At 39.4% G+C, this 27,821-nt stretch overlaps 4 protein-coding genes across 5 annotated transcripts; 3 read left to right on the top strand and 1 right to left on the bottom strand.

Moving 5' to 3' along the window:
* Positions 1-904: 904 nt before the first annotated feature.
* On the bottom strand, positions 905-1,741 carry LOC139467542 (putative surface protein SACOL0050). The gene has a single exon (XM_071249075.1). The coding sequence runs from the start codon at positions 1,739-1,741 to the stop codon at positions 905-907; it is 837 nt and encodes a 278-aa protein (XP_071105176.1).
* A 1,255-nt stretch (positions 1,742-2,996) lies between these two features.
* Positions 2,997-3,629, top strand: LOC139467541 (hepatitis A virus cellular receptor 1-like). Its single transcript, XM_071249074.1, has one exon. The coding sequence runs from the start codon at positions 2,997-2,999 to the stop codon at positions 3,627-3,629; it is 633 nt and encodes a 210-aa protein (XP_071105175.1).
* A 2,200-nt stretch (positions 3,630-5,829) lies between these two features.
* LOC139468905 (uncharacterized) lies at positions 5,830-8,463 on the top strand. 2 transcript variants are annotated; one of them, XM_071251038.1, is made up of 4 exons: positions 5,830-6,032; positions 6,591-6,920; positions 7,305-7,520; positions 7,790-8,463. In XM_071251038.1, exons 1-4 carry the CDS (start codon positions 5,936-5,938, stop codon positions 7,828-7,830), a joined length of 684 nt encoding a protein of 227 aa, XP_071107139.1. In that variant the 5' UTR covers positions 5,830-5,935; the 3' UTR covers positions 7,831-8,463. The 2 variants fall into 2 exon arrangements, with proteins under 2 accessions (XP_071107139.1, XP_071107138.1); XM_071251037.1 differs by having other exon boundaries at positions 5,830-6,038.
* Positions 8,464-11,126: 2,663 nt separating this feature from the next.
* On the top strand, positions 11,127-17,059 carry LOC139469188 (uncharacterized). Its single transcript, XM_071251321.1, has 4 exons — positions 11,127-11,234; positions 14,210-14,386; positions 14,923-15,117; positions 16,781-17,059. Exons 1-4 carry the CDS (start codon positions 11,156-11,158, stop codon positions 16,798-16,800), a joined length of 471 nt encoding a protein of 156 aa, XP_071107422.1. The 5' UTR covers positions 11,127-11,155; the 3' UTR covers positions 16,801-17,059.
* The last annotated feature ends 10,762 nt before the right edge of the window (positions 17,060-27,821 follow it).

Genomic DNA, 27,821 nt, shown 5'->3' with positions numbered 1-27,821 from the left:
GTGATATTGCTGGAATACTGCAAAAAGCGTCGTAAAATACAACTCACTCTCTGTATCATTCCCGCCGAACACCACGTCTGTCGCCTGAGAATAACAATTTGGTTGTGCCAGTTCTTGTACACACCCGCTGGGACATATCCTTACAGGGAGTGTGCGCTATCGTACTTGACTTCCGGTCTAGGTCAACGTTTGGCACCATGGTCCTGGACGTCCGGACTACGTTCACATGTGGCACCGTGGTCCTAGATTTCCGGTCTTGGTCTGTGTGGCGTGGCTCCATGGTCCTAGACATTCGGTCTGGGGCTACATTTGGTACTGTGGTCCTTGATTTCCAGCCTTGATCTAAGCTTGACATTGTGTAATAAAGGTATTTGAATCACTAGAGGGATCAACACAATGACATCTAAATAAGCAGGAAAAGCAAGCTGCACGAGTCTTGTCCCTTGATCTCGAATCGTGTATTTCTACAAGAGGAACACTTAGGCAACAAGGGAAGCCCCGCATGGTGCCTGATGTATCTGGAAGAACCTCTTAGTTATCGGGGGTGGTTATTTCGGTGGGTTATCAATACCTTGTACACATGAAAGTCTTGACCACGATGTTGACATATCACAAGGCAACGTAACGTCCTGTGTGACACATAAACTCCCGAAACGAAAACACCCTGTATATACTTACACACTGCATAACCTTCACTCCCTACTCTGTTACTGAGCTCTCGATGTCGGTGCACAAACAGCACACGTCACAGGTCATCACCTTCCTACCTCATACAATGCTAGTTTGAACAGCCTCGCTTGGTATGAAGTCACGATTGTCATTGATTAGTTGCAGTTGAAGTGACCTCATTGATCTACTCCGCCGGGGGCTACAATAAACAAATAATACAACACAGAGCGGATGATCAGTTAGGATCTTTTGTTTTGTCCTTGAAGCCGAAGTAGAATCTCTTTCCAACATTTTCTTGTCCTTCCGTCTGACCAGGTTGCTCACCTTTAAGAAAATCAGCTTTTAAAATGGTGGGGATGGCTCTCGTCCGTGTGCTGGATCTTCTGATAACCTTGCGCCTGTTGTCTTCTGCACCGTTCTCGTGGATAAGATTCTTTGAAAATGACACCGACTTGGGTATTTTAGACTTACACTTCTGTAGCTTTGCTTCGTTTTGTTTATGTTTTAGTTTTTCACTTTTGTCCGTGTCCGAAGTTTTCTGTGAATTGTCCTCTGTTTTGTCCGTTTCTGGAGTTTTCTGTGAGTTGTCTGTTTTGTTCGTGTCCAGAGGTTTAAGATATTTGTCGTCTGTTTTGTTTGTGTCGGGAGATTTCGGTGAACTGTCGTCTGTTTTGTTTGTGTCCGGAGTTTTCAGTGAACTGTCGTCTGTTTTGTCTGTGTCCGGTGTTTTCTTTGAATTGTTGTCTATTCCAGCAGCTTCCGGTGCCGTTGCATTTTTTTCTGGAACATCTGTTTTGAACACATCTTCTTTCAAAATGGACGGAACTGTCCGTTTCTTTGTACTCGATCTTCTGATAGGAACGTAGTTGTTTGTTTGATCCTCAGCGCTTGTTTTGTTGCAGCCTGCATCAGTAACACCGCGCGCAGCTGGGGGCGGTGTATCCGAGGTCTCCAACTGTTTGTAAGAAGTTGTTTTAATCTCCCCAATGTCGGAGGTCACCGCATCGAGATCAGCCATGGTGTCCTCTTTCTCCTGACGGAGTTTAAAAAACTTCAACAAACTGAACGGCATCTTGACGCTTCTTCTGCTACACTGATAAAACCACAGGACTTACGGTCCGTCCTCCGCTGTGACAACACTAACCCGAAGCCGCATATCGATTTAGATAAATGTACATATATGCTACTTACAGCCGTATAGGTATTATATACGGGCTATTGTTGCATAAATGGCGACGACTATTGTTCCCCGGGTTATACGGTCATTTATGTTATAATCAATATCATGCAAATGGTGTTATCGGTCTCTGGCGAGAGTTGAATACCACGTGACCTGCAAGAGGTGGATATACCTTTCTTAGGATATTGACTTCATGATGCTCGGATCACGACTGCATAGTATTATTTCCTTGGCGTCGCTTATCAGACTGTTGTTGTTACCGCCAAATGAACTGCAATGCTTGAATTCCGTTAATCTACCTACATTGTACTTCGATGTTTCAAGTATTAATTTAAATGTTAATGCGATGCAACGAATGACTCTCCGAGGGCTTAAATCTGCAGTTTATATCGTCTTGCATTCAACATCCGGGCGACTACTGGGACAACTGAAACAAAGGCTAATCTCCGTATTTTGTACGGAAGCCCATATGGGCCACATAATTATTTTTCATCTTGAAAATTCAAATTCTTATCTTGAGCATTCAAGTTATTATCAGCTCAAAGCAGAAAGTGAAGCATTGGGAAATTCATTTGCTGAATTCAGTTCATGTTCAATTATAATTAAAAAAACAACAAATAAACTTTTGACGCATGCTTGCTCACATGCACATCCAAGAAACGTTCGATATATCGCACATCGTATATTGTATACCCTCTGTAGCCGTAGTCAAAGCCTATGCTGACGTAGCTACACAACCTATATTGTACTGCGCATATACTGCATAGTACATATTGTTGCAGATACACAACCTTTATTGCTGAAGGTGAACATTCTAGTTTGTCGCAAGGCGCACAACCTATATTGTCGTGCGTACATAACCTATAGTGAAGTTAGTGCACAGGCAATAATGTTTCATTATCACATCTAATACTATTGTAAGTTGATATCGAGATAATTTGTCACAGCTTGTGCTAAAGTCCACATTTTACGCCCGCTTCTGTCACCACGACTACGCAGAATCGTCTGACTACACATTACGTGCAAATTAGCACTGAGGGCAATGATACATATATACCTGCTATTGTAAACATATGTGAACAAAAACATTCAGCTAACACCTATAAACATGTGTGCACTTTACATACAAGTGTAAATCTACTGGCGAATGGAAAGTGTCACAATACTGGACTATGCCCTGACTGTACCATGTGTCCTGGACTATACCCTGACTGTACCATGTGTCCTGGACTATACCCTGACTGTACCAAGTGTCCTGGACTATACCCTGACTGGACCATGTGTCCTGGACTATACCCTGACTGGACCACCTGTCCTGAACTATATCCCGAGTGTACCGTGTGTCCTGGACTATACCCTGACTGTATCAAGTGTCCCAGACTATACCCTGACTGTATCAAGTGTCCTGGACTATACCCTGACTGTATCAAGTGTCCTGGACTATACCCTGACTGTACAATGTGTCCCAGACTATACCCTGACTGTATCAAGTGTCCTGGACTATACCCTGACTGTATCAAGCGTCCTGGACTATACCCTGACTCTACCATGTGTCCTGGACTATACCCTGACTGGACCATGTGTCCTGGACTATACCCTGACTGTACCATGTGTCCTGGACTATACCCTGACTGTACCACGTGTCCTGGACTATACCCTGACTGGACCATATGTCCTGGACTATACCCTGACTGGACCATGTGTCCTTGACTATACCCTGACTGTACCATGTGTCCTGGACTATACCCGAGTGTACCGTGTGTCCTGGACTATGCCCTGACTGTACCATGTGTCCTGGACTATACCCGAGTGTACCGTGTGTCCTGGACCATACCCTGACTGGACCATGTTTCCTGGACTATACCCTGACTGTACCATGTGTCCTGGACTATACCCGAGTGTACCATGTGTCCTGGACTATACCCTGACTGTACCATGTGTCCTGGACTATACCCGAGTGTACCGTGTGTCCTTGACTATGCCCTGACTGTACCACGTGTCCTGGACTATACCCGAGTGTACCGTGTGTCCTGGACTATACCCTGACTGTACCATGTGTCCTGGACTATACCCTGACTGGACCATGTGTCCTGGACTATACCCTGACTGGACCATGTTTCCTGGACTATACCCTGACTGTACCATGTGTCCTGGACTATACCCGAGTGTACCATGTGTCCTGGACTATACCCTGACTGTACCATGTGTCCTGGACTATACCCTGACTGTACCATGTGTCCTGGACTATACCCTGACTGAACCATGTGTCCTGGACTATACCCTGACTGGACCATGTGTCCTGGACCATACCCTGACTGTACCATGTGTCCTGGACTATACCCTGACTGTACCATGTGTCCTGGACTATACCCGACTGTACCGTGTGTCCTGGACTATACCCTGACTAGACCATGTGTCCTGGACTATGCCCTGACTGTACAACGTGTCCTGGACTATACCTCGACAGTACCACGTGTCCTGGACTATACCCTGACTGTACCACCTGTCCTGGACTATACACTGATTGGACCACGTGTCCTGGACTAAACCCTGACTGTACCACGTGTCCTGAACTATCCCCTGTACCATGTGCCTTGGCCTATACCCTGTACCACGTGTCCTGAATTATAACCCGAGTGTACCATGCGTCCTGAACGATAAACCCTAAATTCACTTGGGGGTTCACGTGTCTCTTTTTTTCTAGTTCCGGTGGGTAAATCAGTGAAATGGAATTGACTACATGTCCATTATTAAACAATATCGGATCATCGACATACCTGAAGCTGAAGTTCTTTGCCAAATTCCCGTGTTTCGATTTTACCAGTCTGAGCAAAAATCCCGATTCATATGCATAAAGAAATAGATTCGCAAAGAGGGGAGTACATTGGTGTCAATGAGGATGTCTCCTTCTTGATTAAATGTCCTATCCCCAAATTGTACATACATGTTATCTTTTAAGAACCCGTGAACGATGCAGGGAAAAACTGGAATCTGTCGAGTTTTTCTGGTTCATAAATTTGTAATCGGAATATTTGGGTTTACAGAACGTTGGTGCCAATAGGGGATATTCAAATGCCCACAAACCGAAATAAAGTTCACTGTGGCGCTCAACCCAACTCACTCACTCACTGTTAATGTCTGTCACCACAACAATTTTTTAAGGTGACGCCTTTTCTATTTTTCGGAGACACATTGGAATCCCCTCATCTAAACATACTGGGAACGTTATTCAATTTTTTATTGAGAAAGAAGGCATTGCAAAAAAAAGACATTTGGAGCTTGAAAGTATTTCCTGTTGTGCTTCATTGGATTGTTTTATTGCATCGAGAACACACACCCTTACATGATAAATGTGTGAACTCCTGATGATTAATCGTGTATGGACACTAGCTGTCTTTTAGCTTTCTCTCGCGATGACTACTTCCCGTAGACAAGAAACACACTATGTCCATATTCATTGGGTCTCGTTTTCATCCAAAGGTCGTGTGCCAACCGTGGATCTTCTTTGATTTTGAAACACATTTTTTAATAATATGAATACATGCCATCGTCGACGATTGACTCGAGGGGCGCCTGTACCTCGAGCTTTCGTCATAGCATGTATTTAATAGCGAAGTAAACGTATAAACGGATACTGGAGCGAAAACATTTGGCAGGTGCTATCCCAGCCAAAAGCCAGATCTTCATATACGGGTCAGCTCATGCTGTCAACAACCCGACTGACGGGCCCAGAACCGTTCAGGTACGGGCCGCCCTGATACAGCTGGAACATCTCCGACTGCGGCGTAACACAATCTTCACGCACTCAATCTCCCCTTTTGTACGAGTTGACAAACATATTTAGGGGCTGGGGTGGGGTTAGAAATGCAGAGTCAATGATGTAATGGGTGACTGTCACATCTGACCGGATTTCCCATGTTCTATTTATAATTGTAGAGTCATGTCAAAAATAGATCCCTTTCGACGTTTCGAGAAAGCTTTCATGTTTCATCACTTACTCCAGACGATTCATCATAACTGTAGGCAGTGCTCGGCGTATTGTATTCATTATAGTATCAAATTGTGAATCATTCAAACAACACCAAGATGACGACGAGGAAGTCATTGAAAATGGTTTTGTTCGTGGTGATGACAGTCTACCATGTTTCGGCCAGGCCATTAAAAGCCGGAAATATCCCTACAGGTACAGGTAACCTTATCCTTCGGCTTTCGAAAAGGTGTCTGAACAGCTATCAAGATAAAACAAATCGAAAGATGTTGCTTTAAATATGGAAAAATATACTTCTTTGCAGGTAGATACTCTTAATTAGACTTCCTGCTCTTTGTAATCACCATTTCGGAAATACAAGATGACGTATTCACAGACTAATTTCGAATATCTTTGACTGTACCTTTTATACAATTTGTGGATGAATTCAGTCTGTATATTTTATTTAAAGCAAACAGGCAATGAGTGTCCCGTCCTACCTTAATCGGGAATTGCCAGTTTCTACTTTCGCTTTGATGTCTAGGTACGTAGTACCACCTAGCGGCAATCAAAAGATAACTCCTGTCCGATAATTGTTTGTCGTGGTTATCGCGCAAGTCAGTTTTCTTTTTACGTAGCGAGAACTAATCTGTTTTTAATTTTTAACAACGTTAAACACCAACTGCGCCCCCTATTCCCTCCCCAGCCGCTCTCATATCAAAATAAAATATACTGATTTGTCTATTTTTCACATTTACCAAATTACATATTCAGGTCAAGGACTAAAGACTCGGAGACCAGGTCAAGAAGACAAATGTCAGGAAGGTCGTTACTATGACGACGTGACGGAACACTGCGATGACTGCATGCCCCACTGTGACCGAGCACCACTGGTTCAGCCTCCTGCGTCTTGCACTGCCTATTGCGCGAAGAGGTCACCGGACAAGCACAACTGCCCAGAAGATCGTTACTATGACGACGTCACCCTGAACTGTGACCTCTGCGGTCCTCACTGTGACCGAGTACCGGCGGAAGTGCCCCCTGACCAGTGTCGTGATTACTGCACTCGAACCAGAGGCCAAGATGGACGTAGGTCAAGCACGAGTGAGTAGCTACATATGTACGTTTGGTATACTTAATGCATCATCAGTAGTGCAGTCAACAGTACGATGTTTGAAACGTCTGAATATGTCAAGAGAGTACTCCGTAGGCAGAATTCGTTAATCTAGATATTCGTTTATCCGCGCGAAATTAATGGGAACTGTATGTTCTTTACTGGGTTATATCTTCTGTACACTCCTAGGTGATATAAGGCATATCCAATCCTGCTGTATAGGTGTGTTCTTTTTCAAATATATTTACACATTCAGCGGCCATGTGACAATGTTTTGTTAATCTGTGATCAACAGGTCGATAAGTAACAACAGTTTATTAATATAGTTTACGTAACTATTGGAGTTATTGATGTAAGATTACAATTTGCTTCAGCAACAATTCCACCAGAAGTAGGACCACGTAGAAAAACTGAGGGGATATCTCTGACTGCCATAGCACTAATAACGATTGTCTGTGTGGCTGCTGTCGCTACTACTGGAACCACCATATGGTTCTGGTGGAAATACCGTCGACCCAGACAACATAAGCAGATCACACTGGAGGGGAGGCCGATGCTTTTAAAACGAGGCGTTCAAGAGAATTCACCAGGTGAATAAATACAAATACACAATAAAAGGAAATATATCATAATTGAAAACTGGTAAAACTGAAGTACAATATGAAGTGTTTTATGATTGCTACTCTTCAACAAGAACACTATTGTCAAATATCGCCTGCCTTCACTCTCTGTGTTGAAGAACGTACAGAGGGACATTTTCAAATACATTAAAAAGATAAACTGACATTATTTGTAAAATTGAAGTGATAAGTTCAGAAAGAATTTCCGTTTTGACGGTGCTCTGACGTTCATGTTGTAGAGGTGACTTCGGCGACGGTGACCGCTACCACGGCTGTGTAGGCAAGTCCCAGATGGAGGCGGGGACAGCAGTGACGCCTTCCCGACTCCCAGATGGACGTCTACAACGACTTGGTTGACGATCACATTTTAAGAGCAATGGCTCATTTTTCTACTTATTGTTCATGTAGGGGATGGGGGTGCGGCCAGAAATAAGCTTCAGATATTGTACCCATGTGGGAAATTGAACCCGGACAACGTTTGTACCGCTTGTCTGTCGCCACCGCCCTTGTAGGTGTCATTTAAAAATAACGCTTGTCATACATATAGTATTCTTGTTTGTTTTATGTACACCATCGTTACTATAAACAAACATACAGACACCAAGACCAGTGACAATAGATCTATTTGGGATCTATAAACACGGATGCGAATTTTGGGCTGCATGTGGACCGGCCTTATGCTGATTTCATTGTGGAATATGGCTAGTTGGGTTTGCCTATATGTGTTCATCTGGAATGTTTTTTTTAATGATTAAATTAAATGCATATATTCCACATTCGTGGTTGCTGGCAATACATGATTTGGTACAACTAGTTGAGTTCATTCGTGGCTAATTATATTATGACTGTTGTTACCTTTGCTACTTAATATTGTATTGGTTACATTGTTTTTAAGTGTGCAAATAAATTTTCTATCAAACAATGTCCCGTTTGTTGTTATTTACCGAGACCAAGAATCACAAGGCAGCAAATGAGTAGTGTCGTGGATCATACCTCCATTAGTTAACTCTTTTACACTATATTCCAGACCCATTCACCATGGCTTCGTTTTGAGTCAGGTTCGAATGACACAATATTAAAAATAGTCCGATATTCTTGAAAAAAATAATTATGCTTTACGCTATGGAAAAAAAAAGAAATTGCCACAAAAATGACATTGCTGCAAGTGTTTTCCTTATTCAGGCTCAATAAAAAAAATAAAAATCTCCAGCCAAATTTCCAGCATCTTTACGATTGACACAAGCGGCCGTATCACCAGTACAAGACTTGTGTGCCCTCTTAGACCCAACGTGTAACGCCTGGTAGCATACAGACTTCTAATACTTATAATTCATGTACCAAGGAAAGATCTTTTTAAATTTTAATCTATAACATTCATTCGACTAAACGTATCTTGAGCACGCGTGTACGAGGCCGCGGTTTCTAATTTGATCCGTGCCTAAATATCGTTTTGAATGAGTGAGTGAGTTAAATTTAACGTCGCATCGGCATTACTTAAGCGTTTAGAAGAGCCATTTGATAGTGTTCCTGCGCCTGAGCAAGTTGACTGGTCGCCTGTCTAGACAGGCGGAGGCCGATTTGTCATAGGCTTCGATTGGACGACACTAAACATAGCATTCATTGGTCCTCGGTATCGAATGAAATAAATAGAGGATTACGTTAAGTTTGTTTGTGAAGTAAAAGTGCTCGCAACAAAATTAACACTAGCAGAGCAGTTTGTTGTAATTATTGTCGGCCAAAACTAACTTTAGAGGTGAACGCATGTCTCCATGAATATTTGCATTTGGAACAACGCTATGGATGTTACGCATGCACAGCTATAAGAGGATATGGTACAGATTTTTACTATTGTTTTACCGTCCTCTGTTGGCTAAAAACGCTAAGCTTGCGTCGCGTACCAACAATGGAACCCGTTTAATGAACGAGAGACATTCTGTGATGTGGTGATGGGGATAGAGACTTCATTTCCGAAACCAAGTTATGTTGATGAAGGGGGCCAGACTATATAATCATGTTCATATTACTTATGTTAACTAAAACCCATAAACAAAGGCGTGATTAGCATCAAAGCCATTAGGGAAAAAAGGTCATGATACATGTAGTGTACGGAAGCCTTTTAGTGCCATTTGTTTAAAAAAAATAAAATTCGATACTATCTTGAGATTTCAAGATACTAAGTTGAAATGTTTTGGCCTTTTAGGTCCATTTGTTTTTACTAAGATACGAAGTTGAATTTTCAAGATACTATCTTGAAATTTCAGCTTCTGTATCTTGAAATTTCAACATAGTATCTTAGTAGAAACAAATGGCCCTAAAAGGCTTCCGTAAGTTGGGTTGGATGATTAATTAATCTAAAGCGAATGGAGGTTTCCAAATCAGCTTCTCGAAAGAACAGCACTGCCCTCTTAAGGCGGACATAGTTGTTCCAAGTGAAGTCGTAAGGATTAAACGAATAAGAGGTTCGGGGTAATGTCCCGTTGTTTTTATCTAGACGTTCCTAACAGTAATCACCCGGAAGTCGGGGTTATCGGACGAATGAGGTTTCACTTTACATGTACAGCAACACCAGAACAACCCACACAGGTTTCATACCATGTTGTGCCCGGATACCAAAAATAGCAACAAAGTCGACCTGGGCCCCGTTGCACAAAGCGATCTTAGCGCTACGATTATCGTATGTCTGTGCAAAAGTATGGGAGTTACGAAAGCCTTAGCGCTAAGGCTGCTTTGTGAAACGGGGCCGTGGCTGCGCTGCGTGCAGACAAGGCATTGTTCCGTGATTCATACCAGCGACTTTGAACACGTGTTCATGTCACGGCGTGTTTATAATCGAAAAAAACTGAAAGTGACGCGGACGTTGTGCAATCTGGTTAAACAAGCAGCACGGATGTTGACAAACCCAGGGTGAACGCCAATATTCTTGTGTTCTATAAGATTCGTTAATCTGTTCAATAAAATGGAAGAAATGGAAAAAAAGATTCATTGATCTGGCAGATTTTCAAATGGATATATGGTGCCATCCGAAATAACGATGCTGTTGTACCCTCATAGTACCAAATTGAGCCTTGAATAAGTTGTTATTTGTCTTTCCTGATGTATACAATGCGACATTGATTGATATATCTTTTAGTTCTTGTTTCTTAAAAGTTAAAATAATATTCGAAACTATTATTGAGCACAATTTAATTGTTTTGTCTTTGTTAAAAAGGAAACGTTTTGGTATTACTTATCTTGACTATATTGCCTAGGGTAAAATATGTTGATAATATAAAAAATTAATAAGAACATTAATTTTCTTCTAATATTTATTTTATTTAGTCAAAAATAAACAAAAATTAACAAATAACACAATGTATTCTGCTTACCACAGGTCTAGATGTAGCGTCCGTTTCTCTCGTGTGCCGTGGTGGTGGTGGCGGCGGCGGTTTTTGGTGAAAGTAACAGTTATATAGGGGCACTGACGCTTAACCCATAAATAGAACATTGACATATCATTGCGTGTGTATACAAAAGATATAAATAGACATGACGACATAATCTAGGGAATACACGGGGTATCACATGCGTGGACGTGTTCTGCCTGTGCCAGCAAGACTCATATTATCATGACGAATTTAGAGTGGAATATTGTTTATCTTTACGTAACTTCTGTGTTTTTCACAACGCTTGTCAATGTCGAAGGCGGTAAGAGCTCTTTTCTTGTCTTACACGTAAAGTCATTCAATCCTCGTGATCTTGACGTAGAACTAGATTATCTTAAATGTAAAGATTGGATAGGTAAATGAAAACATGTCAAACTCGGGATATGGTGATCATATTACAGATCCATACATTAAAATATATTGATTAAATGAAAAACACGAACTGCGCAGTTAAATCTAATGCAGTATTATGGAATTCCCTAGTTTCTCTTTGGCCCCGAACACAAGACGCTAAGGCCTGTGGTCTATCGGGTCATTTGAGAAGTAAGAAGACAAAATAAACAAGTTTTTTCTTATTTTCCATTCCATACTATTGTTCTGCATTTTATATGAGGGTCATTATCAAATTATGTACCCTTTTTATGGCAGTAATCTCTATCTTAAATAAAGTTTGAGATAGCCCTTAACTTCCATCCCTAATATCCCTTCAATGTGGAACCAAAATAAAATATTATTTATGCTTTATTTACTTGTGGTGGAGTGGTATATAGTCTGAATTATTGAAATACCACTGTCAATAGACACCGAACGCATTTTTCAGTGAACATATTTCATATTTTGTGTCATATACACGAGTTATTATGTCGTTATTTTACTAATGTGATTAGAATCTTTAAAATAAACATCAGTTTCCTCTATGTTTCTGTCTTTAAATAATGAAAAATAAGCAAAGCCTGCCTGTCCAAAATGTTTCTGTCCTTGGTGTTACCATTTGTTTAGTTAGGTGTAAGAGTTATCCATCTTTATGTAGACAGAAGGTAAATGAATGTTCCAGTATCACATCAATTTCTCTCTTTCACGGAGAATTTCTTTTGAGTCAACAGAAGTAAACGTTATTTAAACTGGAACAAAAGGCAACACCAAGCATCACTATATGTAATGCCCATGTCTTTGGTGTAACCGTGTTACAAAGAAAACTATTTCATTTTCAAAACATCCTTACATGCATAATAGAAGAGTTAAATGCACTGGTAATGAATGTTGTCGGCTACTGTACAGTGAGCAGTCAATTGTATTTTTATTTCATGATAAAAGGTGTTACTGTCCTTGATGTTACCTAAATCATGACAAAATGTCTTTGGTATTACTTAATAATGATGTAATGTCAAATGTCCTTGGTGTTACCACAAGTCAGCAATTATTAACATAGAATGGGCAACGTCTTGTGACATTGAAATTAAAACTCTTTAATCCTATTAACTCTTAAATTTGTATTGTTATTAAAACACTCTGACATCTGGTTAGATGGAGCTAAATGTCCTTGGTGTTACCACAAGTCAGCAATTATTAACATAGAATGGGCAATGTCTTGTGACATTGAAATTAAAACTCTTTAATCATATTAACACTTATATTTGTGTTTTATTAAAACATTCTGACTTTAGTTAGATGAAGCTAAGTGTCTTTGGTGTTACTAAATATGTCCTTGGTGTTACCACAAGTCAGCAAGTAATAATTTTGAAGTTAGTGTTAAAGGGTAAAACATGTCTTGTGCCTTTGTCATTACAACTCTTAACTCATAATTAACACTTAAATTTATGAAAACACCCTCACTTAGGTCCCTTTATAATCACTAATTGTCTTTGGTGTTACTTAATATGTCCTTGGTGTTACCTCAAATCAGCAGTATTAACTTCAACGAAAACTTTGTGAAACAAAAAAGTCAATTGCCATTGCAAATATGCAACACCAAATATTGTGCATCATTTCCTTCTGATAAACTATTGTGATGTGAAAGAAAAGTCGTTATGAGTAATGGTTTTGTCTTTGGTGTAACGGGGCGGTCGGAGAGCCTGGTGGTTAAAGCTTTCGCTCGTCACGCTGAAGACCCGAGTTCGATTCCGACATGGGTACATGACAATGATTCAGGTTAAGGCACATTGCATACCATGATTTACAAAGAACATTTTCAATAAATAAAGAATATTGAAATTATATCGATCATTTTGGCAATGTGTGGGTACACAGAGAAAAGAAAATGATAAATATTTCTCTTCATTTCCCACAAAGAGTGATGATCCAGGTTTTAAAACGTGGTGATATTAAAAGTTAGATTTTTTTTCTTTTCTAGGCAGAGGTAAAATATTAGTGTAACAATAATACGGTGAAAGAAATATTGTATATATTTTTTATTTCTGCAAATAATCGGTAAGTATAATGGTTACACCAAGGACAATAAATTTCTACTGTTTCTCCGGTGTATTTAAAATATGACAAAAATTATGTTTCTTTGTATTGTCATAATTTACCCAACTACTTGTTAAGTTTAGATGTTTCTTGTTAAATCACTAAAAGTTGGAATTTTTAAGTTATAATTTTGTTTATTCAACAGGACCAAAAGGGGTACAAATTTTGTTAAGACCCATTAATGAATATGTGTGTTTATAACATGTAAACGTACGCCGGTATCTGATGTTAAGTCCATGTGGGGATTCCGGGGTAGCACTGGTCCCCGGAGTTCGATGTTTGTGACCTTACTGACGAATGTGATTATCTATCTGCTTTTAATCACTGTTTTGCCATGTCCATACGTGATGATTTACAGTCCGACACGACATAGATGGAGCATTGCTGTCAACGGCATTAGACAATATTCACCCACATCACATGCATATGGTCATAGATATGATAACTATTTAGGCCATAAAATGTTTTTTGGGGACGTTGGATCTTTCACTCAAACGAGAGACATTAAAATCTGATTAAATTTGAAATTTATCCAGATAACTTTATCCAAATAAAGCATTCTCTTGTTTGATGTATGCTTCTTCTACCCAGTAAATTATATTCCCTACAAAGAGTTTAAATTACTCTCAGAACTTTGGTGAATGTAAATTTGCATTTATGTTTAAAATAGGCCTTATAAATTCCACACCGTAAACTATATAAGGAGACTATTAGTAGTAGGAACAGAAAGTCAGTTGTATTGCGGCGTGACGCTTGATCTTTGACTTGCAGTCCCCACTGAGCAGTGTCAGTATGGGCTATACTTCGACACGGCGCTGTCCCGGTGCGATAGCTGTGTTCAACTGTGCCCCTGGGTAGGGTACGAAGCGATACCCCAGCCCTGCTCAGCATACTGCCAGACAACCACGTCAGCACCGACCACGACAACAACCAGCCCAGGGATGGAAGGTAACATGTCAGTTATAGTGAATACACATCATCTAGTTGGAACACTTCCCCAACTCTTGTCGGATGATGAGAAAAGATAACATAATCATCTAAGGTTCGGGTGGTCAGGCTCGCTGACTTGGTTGATGCATGTCATCGTATCCCAAGTGCGTAGATCGACGTACATGATGTCAACCACTAGATTGTCTGATCCGGACTCGACTATTTTCAAACCGCCGTCATATAGCTAAAATATTGCTGAGTGCGGCGTTAAACATCAAACACCAAACAAACAAACAACAGTGGCAAAATATGTTTGAGTTCTGTAAAAAAAACCAATTGTGCATGACACATTTAAAAAATAAATAAATATGTGTTTTGTAAAGAATTTCAAAACGATAAGATTTTCAAATTGACTATTTTATATGGAAAATACATAGTAAAGCGGTGTTTACCTTTTCGTTGTGTATATATTTATATCAGTGGAAAACAACCCATTTTAAATGAGCCTACATGATAATATACATGTACACACAACGCTGGTATGTTGCTTCCAGTCACCCCACCACTGAGCACGACAGCCATCATCGTCATCGCCCTGGGCTGTATGTTGTGTGTTGTGAGTGTTGTGGGCTTCATGTGGCTGTTCGTCCCAGCATGTCAACCTTCCCGTAACCCCCGCGAGAAGGAAGACTTGGACGAAGAGGATGTGCCACTCGTGGGCGTCCAGGAAACCAACACTGAACACCACGGTCAGTATTGTTTTAAACAAGCGTATAGATTAGTACGTTCGTGTCCGTGCCATATCTTGAACTGCCCAACATGTTTCAACGAAACTTGGGTTATGCATTGCTCATCCTTTTCACTGGTGACTTTGGATATTTTGAAAGTTTTCTTAATTTTGTTTTGTTACGTTTCCATGGAAACAATTTGGACTTAATCTCAAACAACTCTTGGCTTGGCTTACATGCTCAAGTATTGCCTTTCATATTTTTCAATTTTATTTTTTCTAATTTGTTGTGTTTCCAGGGGAACAATTTGGACTAAGTCTCAAATAAGTAGCGTTGTTTCTATGTTTGCGATGAATATTTCTGCATGAAACCGTTATATTTCCAGGCTATAATTTGCATATTATTGTTTTTCGGATTTGCAAACACAACAACTTGAAGTAATGTCTCAAGAAAGAAGGGGGAGACATATGTTTTTATTAGTAAAAACACATTCTAGCCATTATTATATCGAGTTAAAGGGGTTTTCTGTTACAATGCTTGTAAATTCCCTATCATTCACCAGTGAATGCATTTGAAACAACTGAAGGATATATGAGAACAACCTCCGCGGGGATTCCGGAGTAGAGTATGTCCCAAGCATCCCATGCATGTTGGGAAGCGGATGGTTACAATGTCCGACCTATCAGATACTGTGTCACCATGTCACGTGGACTGTTGATCACGCTGTCAACCAGTTATCTGCCGGGCCCAGGCTGGATCATTTTCAGCCTGTTTTCAAAAAGATGCTTGCCCGGTAGCCAAATGCTAGTGACTTTTAAATAGGGCTAGTAACATTTCCGTGCCGTTGGCCCGACTGTCCAGTTGAAAATTCTTGTCCATACATATGTATTTTTACGACTCATCAAGTCAGTAAAGGCGTCATTTAATGCCACAGTCTGTTGTCGTTTTGTTTTTATTTCGTTGTTTATCCATAAACCACATAAAGTAGTAAAATTGGATTTTGATGTACCCTGATTATCATGACTGACGTTTTTTTGTTGTTGTTTGTTTGTTGTTTAACGCCGCACTCAGCAATATTCCAGCTATATGACAGCCGTTAGTCACCTCTTTTGATAAGCATAATTGCCTTTACGGGCACGCATGGTTACGGCACGCATGGTTTGCTGAAGACCTATTTTGACCCGGAACTAAACGGGTTTGTACATGTATGCGTTATTAGCCGTGCGTGTGAAAGCGACAGATCCACCACAAACGTCAGAGAAACGTATAGTACCAAGCAACCAAGCAGTTTCGCGTTATGGTCTCTCCCCCCCCCGCCCCCCCCCCTCCCCCCCCTTTCCTCCCCCTTTCCTTTCTCTTCCCCCCCCCCCCCCCCCCCCCCCCCACACACACACACACACACACACACACTATGATGAGGGCTCGCAACATCTTTTGTTAACAAGTCCTCCTGGCCAGTGCACTTCGGCAACTAAATCATGCACTGTTTTCAGCGCATGTAATATAGTTGGTATTGTACTGACTGCGGCGTAAAACAACACACACTAGATCGCAATGAGATAAGAAGTAGCATCAACCAAGTCAGTGAGTTTTGTTAAAATTCGGTATCCGGTTCTGCAGGTCATATGATGAGTCATGCATGTATTAAATGTATTTCCGACACGTTTTGGTTTAATGTCCACAGGACCTGTCTGGTGTGTGTGATGCGCAATGGGCGTGACGCTGGATCAGTCCGATGTCGTCAAGTCCAGCAGCTTCGTGGTCATCCAGCTTCTGTCAATGACAATGAGCCATGGGTAACACTCAACATGTATCATATATAGCAAATTCTTACATGTGTGTATGCGCGTTTTAATGCATGAGTAATTATGTACTGTCAATTCCGGATGGGCCGATTCACCGATACATCGTGATACTCCGTAACCACTCGACATATCAATACGAAACTAGAAGTACGGCTGCCAGTGCAAGCCTGACTGACCCATCTGCGCGTTGAATCCTTTTTGTTCCATGCTACGTATGGTAACTCTGTGAGTCGTCCCACTGAGCGTGTCGGTACTGTATGGTGCTTCTCGCCTGTAGTATAGCGCCTACCTAACTCATCACAAACACCGTGTTTGTACTGTGTGACGGGTGTATTGGGAGTTTACTATTATATGATGTATATGGGACATCGTTGGTTTCTTGTTCATTGTTTAAAGACAATATATATAGAGAGAATGTTTATTGAAAAGTGTTCTATACTACCAAAAAAGTTACCAAAAAGGAGTTGGGGACCACCCGTTCCTTTCCTATCACTATAGTTAATCTGCCATACCATGACAGTTAACTACAGTACCAGGAAAGCATCGGGTGGAACTTAACATTTTGTTGGTAGTATATTTACACATACATGAGGGGAGAGATCACGATATATATTCCTGGTTTAACGCTTGCTGAATATGATATTCAAATTGCGAAAGGTTTTAGCATTTCAGAACCCATTTCACAATTAATGTGTAAATGTTTATTACATTTTGTTTCATATTTATGAAAAACAGAACAAATTATTAAATAAAAAGCCCTCTCCATAAATATCAACAGAATGTACCAAAAAACAACAATGCATGATGGGGCAGGTGTATAGTCCATGGAAGTATGCTAAGCATTTTAATTTAGCTCAGTGTTGCAAATTAATTAGGTGTAATCTTATAAGTAAATATCATGTAGATGGTGAATATTAACATATTCATATAGATGAAAATAAAGTAATTAACTGTAGCAATTATTTCTTAACTACGTTTGTGAGGTTTATAATAAAGGTTAAACCATACTAGATTGATAATTTGTCTTTCGGAATCGAAACCTCCCTCCATGACTGGACAATATGTTTTTGAGATTAACAGTAATTACAAGTAAATTATATATTAACATCGGTCGAGGGAAACTGTAAATAAAGTAAAAAAACACTCGAATCTTTCATATTATTATAGTTAATCTGTCGTGCCATGGTTATTTCATATTGAATAAGAGTCAACTTTATTATATGTATTATTTGTTAAAACAATAATGTCTTATGTTATAAGCCTGTAAGGACGAATAACAAGTATTATTCATTCGTGTGTTGCTTTCATCCCCCATCATGCAATGTTTGGTATAACAGTAAAATGAAAAATAAACAAGATCAGGTGACCTCACTTTATATAGAATGTATATGTATATATATATATAGAGATCGATTTGTATAAATCTAAAACATGTTTGTTAGCTGTGTCAATTTTGATGAAGTCATTTGCAATACATTTTTAAAGGCGGAAAAGAATATAAATTATTCATTTGTATATGAGACGTTTGTATGTGAAAAAATAGTATACGCATTACCTGTGCGGGTCTGCAACATAATACATAAAACCACCTCCGTATTGATATTTCCATTACGTTGGTTTTGCTATGTATATTTACCCCACCTCGGAGTCATGTGTAGTTTTAAACATGACACGTAAAGGTCCTTCAGATAACATAGAATGAACTGTGCATATTCAGTGAGATTTGCAATATTCAAGAGCAACAATCGAAGACAGATATGTCAAAGATATGAGTTTGAGCCACCGAAATAATTATGTTGTTTAATATAACTATAAATGATAAGTGTATTGCTTTTTAAATATTAATTGTGACTGGTGATAGAAAACAACCTATTGTGAAGTGACTGACGTAATACGGAGGTGTTTGATAAATTATGGTTTCTTAAAAACAAAAGCTGTCTCTAGGTCTATTCGCCCCGACCTCTCTGTCCGTGCAGTGTTGCAATAGTACACTAACTGAAGGAAACTCGTTTTCATTTTCGGATTACGGGTCAGCTGGCCGGATAGAAAAACAAACGGTCAAAATATAAATGTAACTCTAAACTAATTATTTATTTCCAGACCTTTTTGTTTTTTATTGATAAGAAAATTGAAATTACACTAGCGCAAATGTGATATCAAGAAACAAGAAAAATTAAATATTAATTTATCAAAATCATAGGAACTTCTCTCGCCATTGTACCAATCCAATTAAAGTACAAGAAGTGAAGTATTGATGTTCATGGCATTGCATCGATCGTAAACAGCGTGCCGGGCCACGCAATGTCAAGCCAGGACATATATATTCACAAACATCGATTTAGCCACCTTTCTTTCACCTGACCTGGCTAATCTATTGGTAAAACATCCATACACCAAATCGTCACGCCGAAGACCCGGGTTCGATTCCCGGCATGGGTACAATGTGTGAAGTACTGGAATATTGCTAAAAGCGACGTAAAACCATATTCACTCACTCACTCACTCCATACACCATACACTATAAGACTGTTTCCTAGGTCGTGACCTCCCCACGCCAACCGTGCATGGTACGTTCCCCGATGGACGAGCAGGATGCAGGATAGAGAAATAGAGTTGACATGTTTAAAATATGATGTTATGAAATAATATATTCTAATAAATGCCTTCAAATATACATTTAGAATACACCCCCGTAAAACTTTAATATATATATATATTTCTTTTGTATTGGGAACTGTCAAAATTTACCCTTACAATCTCTATAAACATTGTTATTGTATACTGGGGTCTCGTAAGGGAACACGCTTTAGTATCAAAAATAAAATCCTGCTCAACACCTTTTAAATATACGTAATGGGTCAGAAATGTTTTCGGTGAATTACCCTTTGATCATTTTAGGTTTGTGCTTCAAGTTGTTGTAGTGACAGGGGAGATAATCCTTGTTTTTACGTTTATGGAGATTGTATGCATCACATATCTGTTTGTAAACATATTTCAATATGTTTATACGGGCCGTTCAATATGTTTATAACAACGTTTATAAAAAACAAACATGTCAAGTTCAAAATGACTATGACCTTTTGTACGTGAATTTCCAGGAATGCTGATCACGCTATTATTCCAGGGGTACGGGTTGACTTGTTTTACACGGGTATACACGGGTATACACGGGTATATCATATTAAATAGTTCACCTTTGTCTGCGCATCCTGTAAGTCCCAGATGGATCCGTCATGTCACGTGTTACATGTCGTATGTCTTGAACGTTATTTCATGGTATCTTTATAGCGAGTGGCGGTTGACACCCAAGAAGCAAAATCATTACCTCTTTCGCCTCTCTGATTTTTGCTAGAAACTATACAGAATAATGTACATGATATTAAAGCGGATTGATTCGTTGAAAATATCTAAATGTTTAACATTCGTTGAAAGTGAATTTAAAGATTATTTCTCAAATGTTTCAAGAATACGAGAATCCTATTTTCATTCTTAGGATTTATTATCTTTATAATTCTCTACCCTTTATTTGGTCATATAATACGAAGAGGTGGTGATATTCACTTCTTCGGAAGCCACGCCGTAGACGAGACGTCAGTGTGTTGGGAGGTTATAGTATGGAGCTTATCTCTGTAAGCTGATCATGTACACTGATAGGTGAAGCGAGAATTCCGGCGACTAGACCAAAGACAGTTTTCCCACTTTTACAACATATGATAGAAGCGTTTGTAATTGTTCCTATTTACTTACACCTTATAAATGCGTGCTATTTTAAAAATATATTTGTTAAGTAACTTTTGGTCCCGTGGAACTGATCTACTGACTCCATGTGTACTGAGTTATTGATGTGTATATTATATACTGTAACTTTGGCAACACTTTGTCATTTTGATTGGCTCAAACTATGTATTAACAGTGAATTTTACCCCCCAAAATTTTCAGATAGTTGTTATATTTTCTGGAAAAGTATGGCCAGATTAAATTGTAACTTTGATATACAAAATAAAAAAAAGTATAAACTCATTTTAAGACCTAAGTTGTTGACATTTTAGTAAGCTGCTGGGAAACGTTTGTGTCACTACTTAAACTTTCTCTAACACTGTTTTAAATAAATGTAACTCAAGACATCAGTAAATTGGCTAGTCAGATGAACACATTGAGTCGGTTACATTCCTATGGATAGCCACACAAAACTGTTTACATCGTCAATATAAGGTGTACCAAATTATCAGAACTTGACGAAAAAGAGGGTTTGATTAATTTAACAGTCAGTTTTGCGTTGTTAAAAATGAAGTTCATCAATGAAAAGGCACATTCTAATGGTCGTAGATTCTGGTAATTAGACATATATGGACCATTACATGCAATGTGGCCATGATACCTCAAGGTCACTTGGTTTCAAGCTGGGCCGAAATCTTAACTCACTTCAGAGTGAATTAGTATTGTTTTAGGTAAAGTGTATTTCAGGAAGTAAGACTCACTAAGGCGAACACGTGGCACGAAATAATGGCAGATAATAGTGGTAGTTATACAAACGTTCTCTCAGCAGCTGCATGCGTGTTTACTACTCTGTGATTTCAATGTGGGTGCTTTACGTTTATGAACTCTGAGAAGACCTTATTACATCATTATCACTTGTAATAAAATGGCCGTATTAAAGAAATCTTGTTTCTTGTCGTCATCGGGCACAAAAATTGCCTGGCACGTGATACTGTAGCTCACCTCACCGAAGGTAAAGTGAGCTCATGTCGTTGCCTGTTTGGGCGCCTTCAGTTGTTTGAAATTCGATTTTCAATATGTTCGCCAACACAGACATTTTGAGAACCCTGTTTATGACCTTTAGCCAGAGATTGGTTTTGTAAAGTGAATCTAAATTTAATATCTTGTAAATGTTTAATGTAACTACATATGCTTCTAAAGGTTGTGCCATAATTTCACTATTGGACTTTTTTTTACATTCGAACTTCACTATGCCCTTCCAATCTCTCAAATGCTGTTGACTGTATGCCTTATATTGCCTATAGGTGAGCTACAGTGTCATGGCACTATAGTTACATATGCATATTTCGTTTTTGATTCCTTTGTTTGAAGAAGTGCATATTACCATTTCGCAGTGCCGGTTGTGGCACAGCAGATGGAGTTTAAAGATATATAAAGTAACTAATACAAAATGTATGAGAAACAAGATTAATTTAATGTGGCCTAATCTTGATGTTTGACGTGTTAAACAAACTGTTTTAGATGGATGCATAGGTCCATAGTCCATATATACTATTTATCACACATATTAATATCATGTTTTATTATTTATACGAACAAATGGACCATGTTTCTTGATAACGGTACATGTATTTTGTCTCTCTGTCTACACATAATGTACCGCCTAGCCCACCGGGCCGGGTGACTGTGGCCTCCATCCTCCATCCATCCATCTTACAACATGTCTGTCAACGTTTAACGATTACGCTGGTAATTGGGGCAATACCTTCATCCCTTTAGCGTTTTATCACATTCAAAGGAGGCGGTCGGATAGCCTAATGGTTAAAGCATTCGCTCGTCACGCCGTAGACCCGGGTTCGATTCTTGACATGGGTACAAAGTGTGAAGCCCATTTCTGGTGTCCACCGCCGTGATATTGCTGGAATATTGCTAAAAGCGGCGTCAAACCATACTCACTCACATTCAAATGTCATCCATTGCATCAAGATTGTTCTTTACAGCTGCTTAAATACATGGTCATTAGTTAAGCAACCATAAACTTATTAAGTGGACATGCACATAGGAATCTCTTAAAAGCTATTTTCTATTCATAGATTAAATCATAAGAAGGTTTATTTATATATATAGTGCATCGGTGGTTGTGATAATGAGAATTCAGTCGGGTACAGTCGACTCGCCTGGTATAGATCTATTGTTTGTCTCCAAGGCTGGCATCGTGCGCCGATATTGGTTGTGTCCTTCCATGTTGTGTTCTGCCGAACAAAATGGCGCATCTAGTTTCTGGTGTGAAGGTGACTGAGGATGGGTCTAGCGTCCAACCCAACAGACACAGAAGAATTAGATGAAATATTATTTTAGCAACGTAGTAACGTCAAAATCGAATGATTTTTCTGTGTACATATCAGATATGAAAGGTCACACGTATTGATCAACACACTTGCTATAAAAAGGTCAAAGGCCAAGGTCACAAGATAGAAATAAACCATTAAAATGTTTGTGGTTACACTTTCTCAAAGAGTATTCTTGCATTATCATGAAACTTGGTGCATACCTTCTTTTGGTAAAAAAACGTCAAGGACAAGGTCAGTATTCAGGTTCGTAATTGTCATTCATAGCCAATTTCTGTTGCGCTGGAACTGGTATGATCCTGAGACGTGGTACTTGGTACATCTGAAGAAGTTGCCTTCATTAAGGTCAAGGCCTAGAAGTAGTGTTTTCGGACTGGAAGGACATGGTATGTTAAGTTGCTGGGAGCTTTGGGGAAATGGCCGTGAAAGGGGCTGCTAATGAACTTGCAAACACATCTAGTTCTCTTACGGGTACAGTAAATCCTTATTTAAATTTTATACACCATGTGGGCCAACATAGGGCCAATCATACATTGTTTTTTGACCGCCACTGTAGGTGATTTTACTCATTGACACAACGGATTATTATCATGAGAGTATGTTGATCTTGGCACATGTTCAAAGGTGAAGCTCACGAGATGACTGTTCACTTGAACGTTTGCGGTTAGTCTGTCTCAAAATGTCTCAAATTGTATTTAAGGTTTAATTATATAATTGGTCAAGCTAGTATTAGACCATTGTATGTGTCACACATTTCAACCTGCTGACCACCTCCGTGGTCTAGTGGTAGACAGTCCGCCCGGAGAAGGGAAGGTCCGGGGTTCAATCCCCAGCCGCATCATGCCAAAAGACGTTAAAAGATGGTACTTGTTGTTACCCTGTCTGCGCTCGACATTAACGGTCTAAAACAAGGACTGGTCGGCTCGGAGTCAGTATACTGTGTCTGAGTGGGGTATTCATGTTAAACTGCAGCATGGTATCTCAGTGAGCTACCACTATAAATCGGCATCAATCCGGAGCAGTACAAGCAGCCACACACACGTGCATGCACGTCGCTATATAAGTGCAATAATCACCTCACCTCACCATTACAACCTGCAGGTGTATTCCAAACAAGATCGAAAGTGCATAGAACCTTCTCATTGTGTAAACCGCTCCGTACGGACCCGGTTGTCGTTAAGACGACTAAACTGTATCGTGTCATCGTACCCAATGTGGAAGTTTTATCTTATTATGCTACTCGAAAGAAGTTAAGGACCGATCGATCCTTTCACATTACTACAGTTAATCTGTCATATGAAAGAATCGGGTGGTCTTTTACTTCTTTTGAGAAGTATATGAACCAATTTTATGTCAAGCTCCTACTCGACTATTAGCATGCCGCCGTGATATACCGTATTCGACGTAATAAGCGCACAGGGCGCTCTCAAAGGGCGCTCCCTAGAAATAGGGGGCTCTTATTAGAATATAATTTTGGTGAGATTAAAAACGAGGTTGAAAGATTGTAAATTTTGTGGTCAGCCTGAAATGATATAAAAGAAGAATTTGTGTGTATTTTACAAGATAGATATATTTTCGAGAATTTAATTGCCCATAATTAAGGGTGCATATAACAAACGAGTGCGTATTACACACGAATAAATAAGTCTTGTGTTCATTGATCAATCGGAAGGGGTGCTAACTGGGATTGTTCACTTGCCAATATATTAGCAAATAACGCCGTGGGCGCTTATTAGAGCGGGGCGCTTATTACGTCGAATACGGTAGCTGGAATATTACTGACATTGGCGTTTTACAACATTCAGTCACTCATTGAGTAGGCTAGGGGTATGGTGATGTGTTTGGGGTCCCTATGATGAGGCGGTGGTGGGGTTACTTCCGGTGGGGCTGCTTCCGGTGTTACGTGTCAAGCCGTCCACTATGGTGGGCCATCTGTTAATCAGCTTTGTTGGCGGCTTATTACGTCATAGATCCATTACATTTTATGTCTTTGAAAAAGATGTATGCTGTGAGACAGCCGAGTCAGGTGAGCTACGTACCTTTGACTGTGCACGTGTATTGAGACACTTTAAAAACGCACCACCAAGTTACGTAATGATATTAATTATTGTCATATTCATATTTTGAGTGGTAGTCATGTACAAATTGTCACGGAGTAAAGTGCACATTTTAACAGGATGTTGATAACTTTCAACCAAAATTATCTATTTTAGTTTTAGATTTTGTAAACTAACGCGATGCACCGTCCTTATGGCTGTAGATAAATTGACAAATGTACAACATCTCTTTATCCAAATATTTCTAATATTTTTTTAAATTTGATTCAGGTCCAAGTATTTGTTTACTTTCAGTGTTGTCCGGTTTTATGTGGTCTCATGTTATCCACGTTAAACATGTTTTGCATATTTGGGCATAATGAACTCTGGTACACACGTGAGAACACTGACACTCGAACAGATCCCACTTTCCTTTCACTTAACTGGGGGCGGTCACGCCGAAGACCCGGGTTCGATTCCCGACATGGGTACAATGTGTGAAGCCCATTTCTGGTGTCCCCCGCTGTAATATTGCTGGAATATTGCTAAAAGCGGCGTACAACCATACTCACTCACTTAACTGAAGTTAATTCAGACCGAACGTCACTACAGCCGACTCTCGTTAAGTGGCAATAGACTGTCTACTATCTACTATCATCAGGCACTAAGGTGTCTACTTATCTAACAAGGCATCAAAATTGTATATCACTTACTTCTGTGGTTAACACCATTTACAGAGGGTCTTTTCTTAGTGAGGTGTTTGCACTGTAAGCAAAGATTGGTAAAGACAGCAAATACCAATCATTGTCTTGCATCAAAATGTTTTAATAGTTGCTCAGTTGCTAGGAGTTGACACCACCGGAATTGTAACATAAAAAAGCCTTTTCAAGTTTTGTAATTAATTCTCCATATAAAATTATTTGCGGCCACGGAAACGTTTTGCTAACGGGGTGTTTTGTACTTACGGGATTCTAGTTATCCGATTTCAACGGAAGCAGTCCTGACCAACAAACATTTCTACTTATTTGTTGTTTCTAATTATTCGGTTTCTACTTAACATGATAGGACTGTTTGTACCCAGACATGCTGTATGTAAACAAGTGGAGTGGTGGTGCGTTTATACGGTGACTCAGTATTTAAGTTATAGACCAAACTGTTTCAACAAACCATCAAAACCAGACGTTGATTTATCACTAGTGCCACGTGGTGCATCTTAAGCTGCTCTCATTGGTGCTTGGTTCGCTACGTCATCCTCTACCCGGCCAATGAGGTAGCATCTCACACGTGCACATTCCAACCATTTCTTCATGAATTCCTGAGTGAGACTGCAACCCATTCAAAGTTTTCGTTCATTGTTGATTAACTAAACATTTCTTTCTCATCCCGTTTTGTATAGTTTTTGAAAGTTAATAAATTACACTGATTTGGAATATAGCCACCATCTTTCTGGGCTCCAGCAATATATACGATGCCATAATTCTATTCGGTTCTCAGATAAATCGCGAACACAGCGAATCAGTATGCTTTAGTTTTAAGTGTGTTCGTCTCATACGAAATTGCCATATCCATGTGTGAGTAACTGCCCCCATTGAAAATGAATAACAACAATTACGATAACAGACATGGTGATAAAACCATCTGTAGTTGATTCAGTTTGATTCACTGGTCGTATGGTGTGTTGAAACAATTTGAGAGACAGAATACATGTATCTACATATTTACAATGCAGCAATAGTCACGGGATATGTAAACAATGCAGCAATAAACAATGGTTTCAACAATACAACAACTTCCGCCAGGGTAATTTCTACTTATATTTACTGTTATTTAACCGAAACTTAATGTAAGGAATGTGAGTGAGGCCACAACAAAGTCTCTTACTTTCCCACATGGACTGACGAAACATTCGAGTTCCTCAAGTTTCTTTCTGGTTGACTATTCCAACGATAACTATTCCAAAGATAACCCTTTGACTATTCCAAGATGACCCTTTGGCTCTTTCAAAGATGACCCTTTGGCTATTTCAAAGATGACCATTTGACTATTCTATCGGTAACTATTTGACTTTTCCAAAAATAACCCTTTGACTATTTCAAAGATGACCATTTGACTATTCTAACCGTAACTGTTAGGCTTTTCCAAAGATAACCCTTTGACTATTTCAAAGATGACCATTTGACTATTCTACTGCTATTTGGCTTTTCAAAAGATAACCCTTTGACTATTCCAAAGATGACCATTTGACTATTCTAATGATTACTATTAGGCTTTTTCAAAGATACCCCTTTGACTATTCCAAAGATAACCCTTTGACTATTTCAAAGATGACCATTTGACTATTCTAATGCTAACAATTTGGCTTTTCCAAAGATAACCCTTTGACTATTCCAAAGATGACCATTTGACTATTATAACGGTAACCCTTTGACTTTTCCAAAGATAACCCTTTGACTATTCCAAAGATAACCCTTTGACTATTTCAAAGATGACCATTCTACTGCTATTTGGCTTTTTCAAAGATACCCCTTTGACTATTCCAAAGATAACCCTTTAGATATTTCAAAGATGACCATTTGACTATTCTAATGCTAACTATTTGGCTTTTCCAAAGATAACCCTTTGACTATTCCAAAGATGACCATTTGACTATTATAACGGTAACCCTTTGACTTTTCCAAAGATAACCCTTTAACTATTCCAAAGATAACCCTTTGACTATTCCAAAGATGACCATTTGACTATTCTAACGGTAACTATTAGGCTTTTCCAAAGATAACCCTTTGACTATTCCAAAGATGACCATTTGACTATTCTAATGA

This window comes from Haliotis cracherodii, unplaced genomic scaffold (genome assembly GCF_022045235.1).
Source record: "Haliotis cracherodii isolate W230 unplaced genomic scaffold, xgHalCrac1.p SCAF_2, whole genome shotgun sequence".
NCBI lineage: Eukaryota > Metazoa > Mollusca > Gastropoda > Lepetellida > Haliotidae > Haliotis > Haliotis cracherodii.
This window is presented reverse-complemented; position numbering and strand designations above follow the sequence as displayed.

What these genes read in the sequence shown, in the direction of transcription:
- LOC139467542 (XM_071249075.1), bottom strand. Translation starts at nt 1,741, where the DNA reads ATGCCGTTCAGTTTGTTGAAGTTTTTTAAACTCCGTCAGGAGAAAGAG.
- LOC139467541 (XM_071249074.1), top strand. Translation starts at nt 2,997, where the DNA reads ATGGAAAGTGTCACAATACTGGACTATGCCCTGACTGTACCATGTGTC.
- LOC139468905 (XM_071251037.1), top strand. Translation starts at nt 5,936, where the DNA reads ATGACGACGAGGAAGTCATTGAAAATGGTTTTGTTCGTGGTGATGACA. An exon ending in TGGACGTAGGTCAAGCACGA is followed by an intron (nt 6,921 to 7,304) that starts GTGAGTAGCTAC and finishes AATTTGCTTCAG; the next exon opens with CAACAATTCCACCAGAAGTA. An exon ending in CGTTCAAGAGAATTCACCAG is followed by an intron (nt 7,521 to 7,789) that starts GTGAATAAATAC and finishes TTCATGTTGTAG; the next exon opens with AGGTGACTTCGGCGACGGTG.
- LOC139469188 (XM_071251321.1), top strand. Translation starts at nt 11,156, where the DNA reads ATGACGAATTTAGAGTGGAATATTGTTTATCTTTACGTAACTTCTGTG. An exon ending in GCTTGTCAATGTCGAAGGCG is followed by an intron (nt 11,235 to 14,209) that starts GTAAGAGCTCTT and finishes TTTGACTTGCAG; the next exon opens with TCCCCACTGAGCAGTGTCAG. An exon ending in AACCAACACTGAACACCACG is followed by an intron (nt 15,118 to 16,780) that starts GTCAGTATTGTT and finishes TAATGTCCACAG; the next exon opens with GACCTGTCTGGTGTGTGTGA.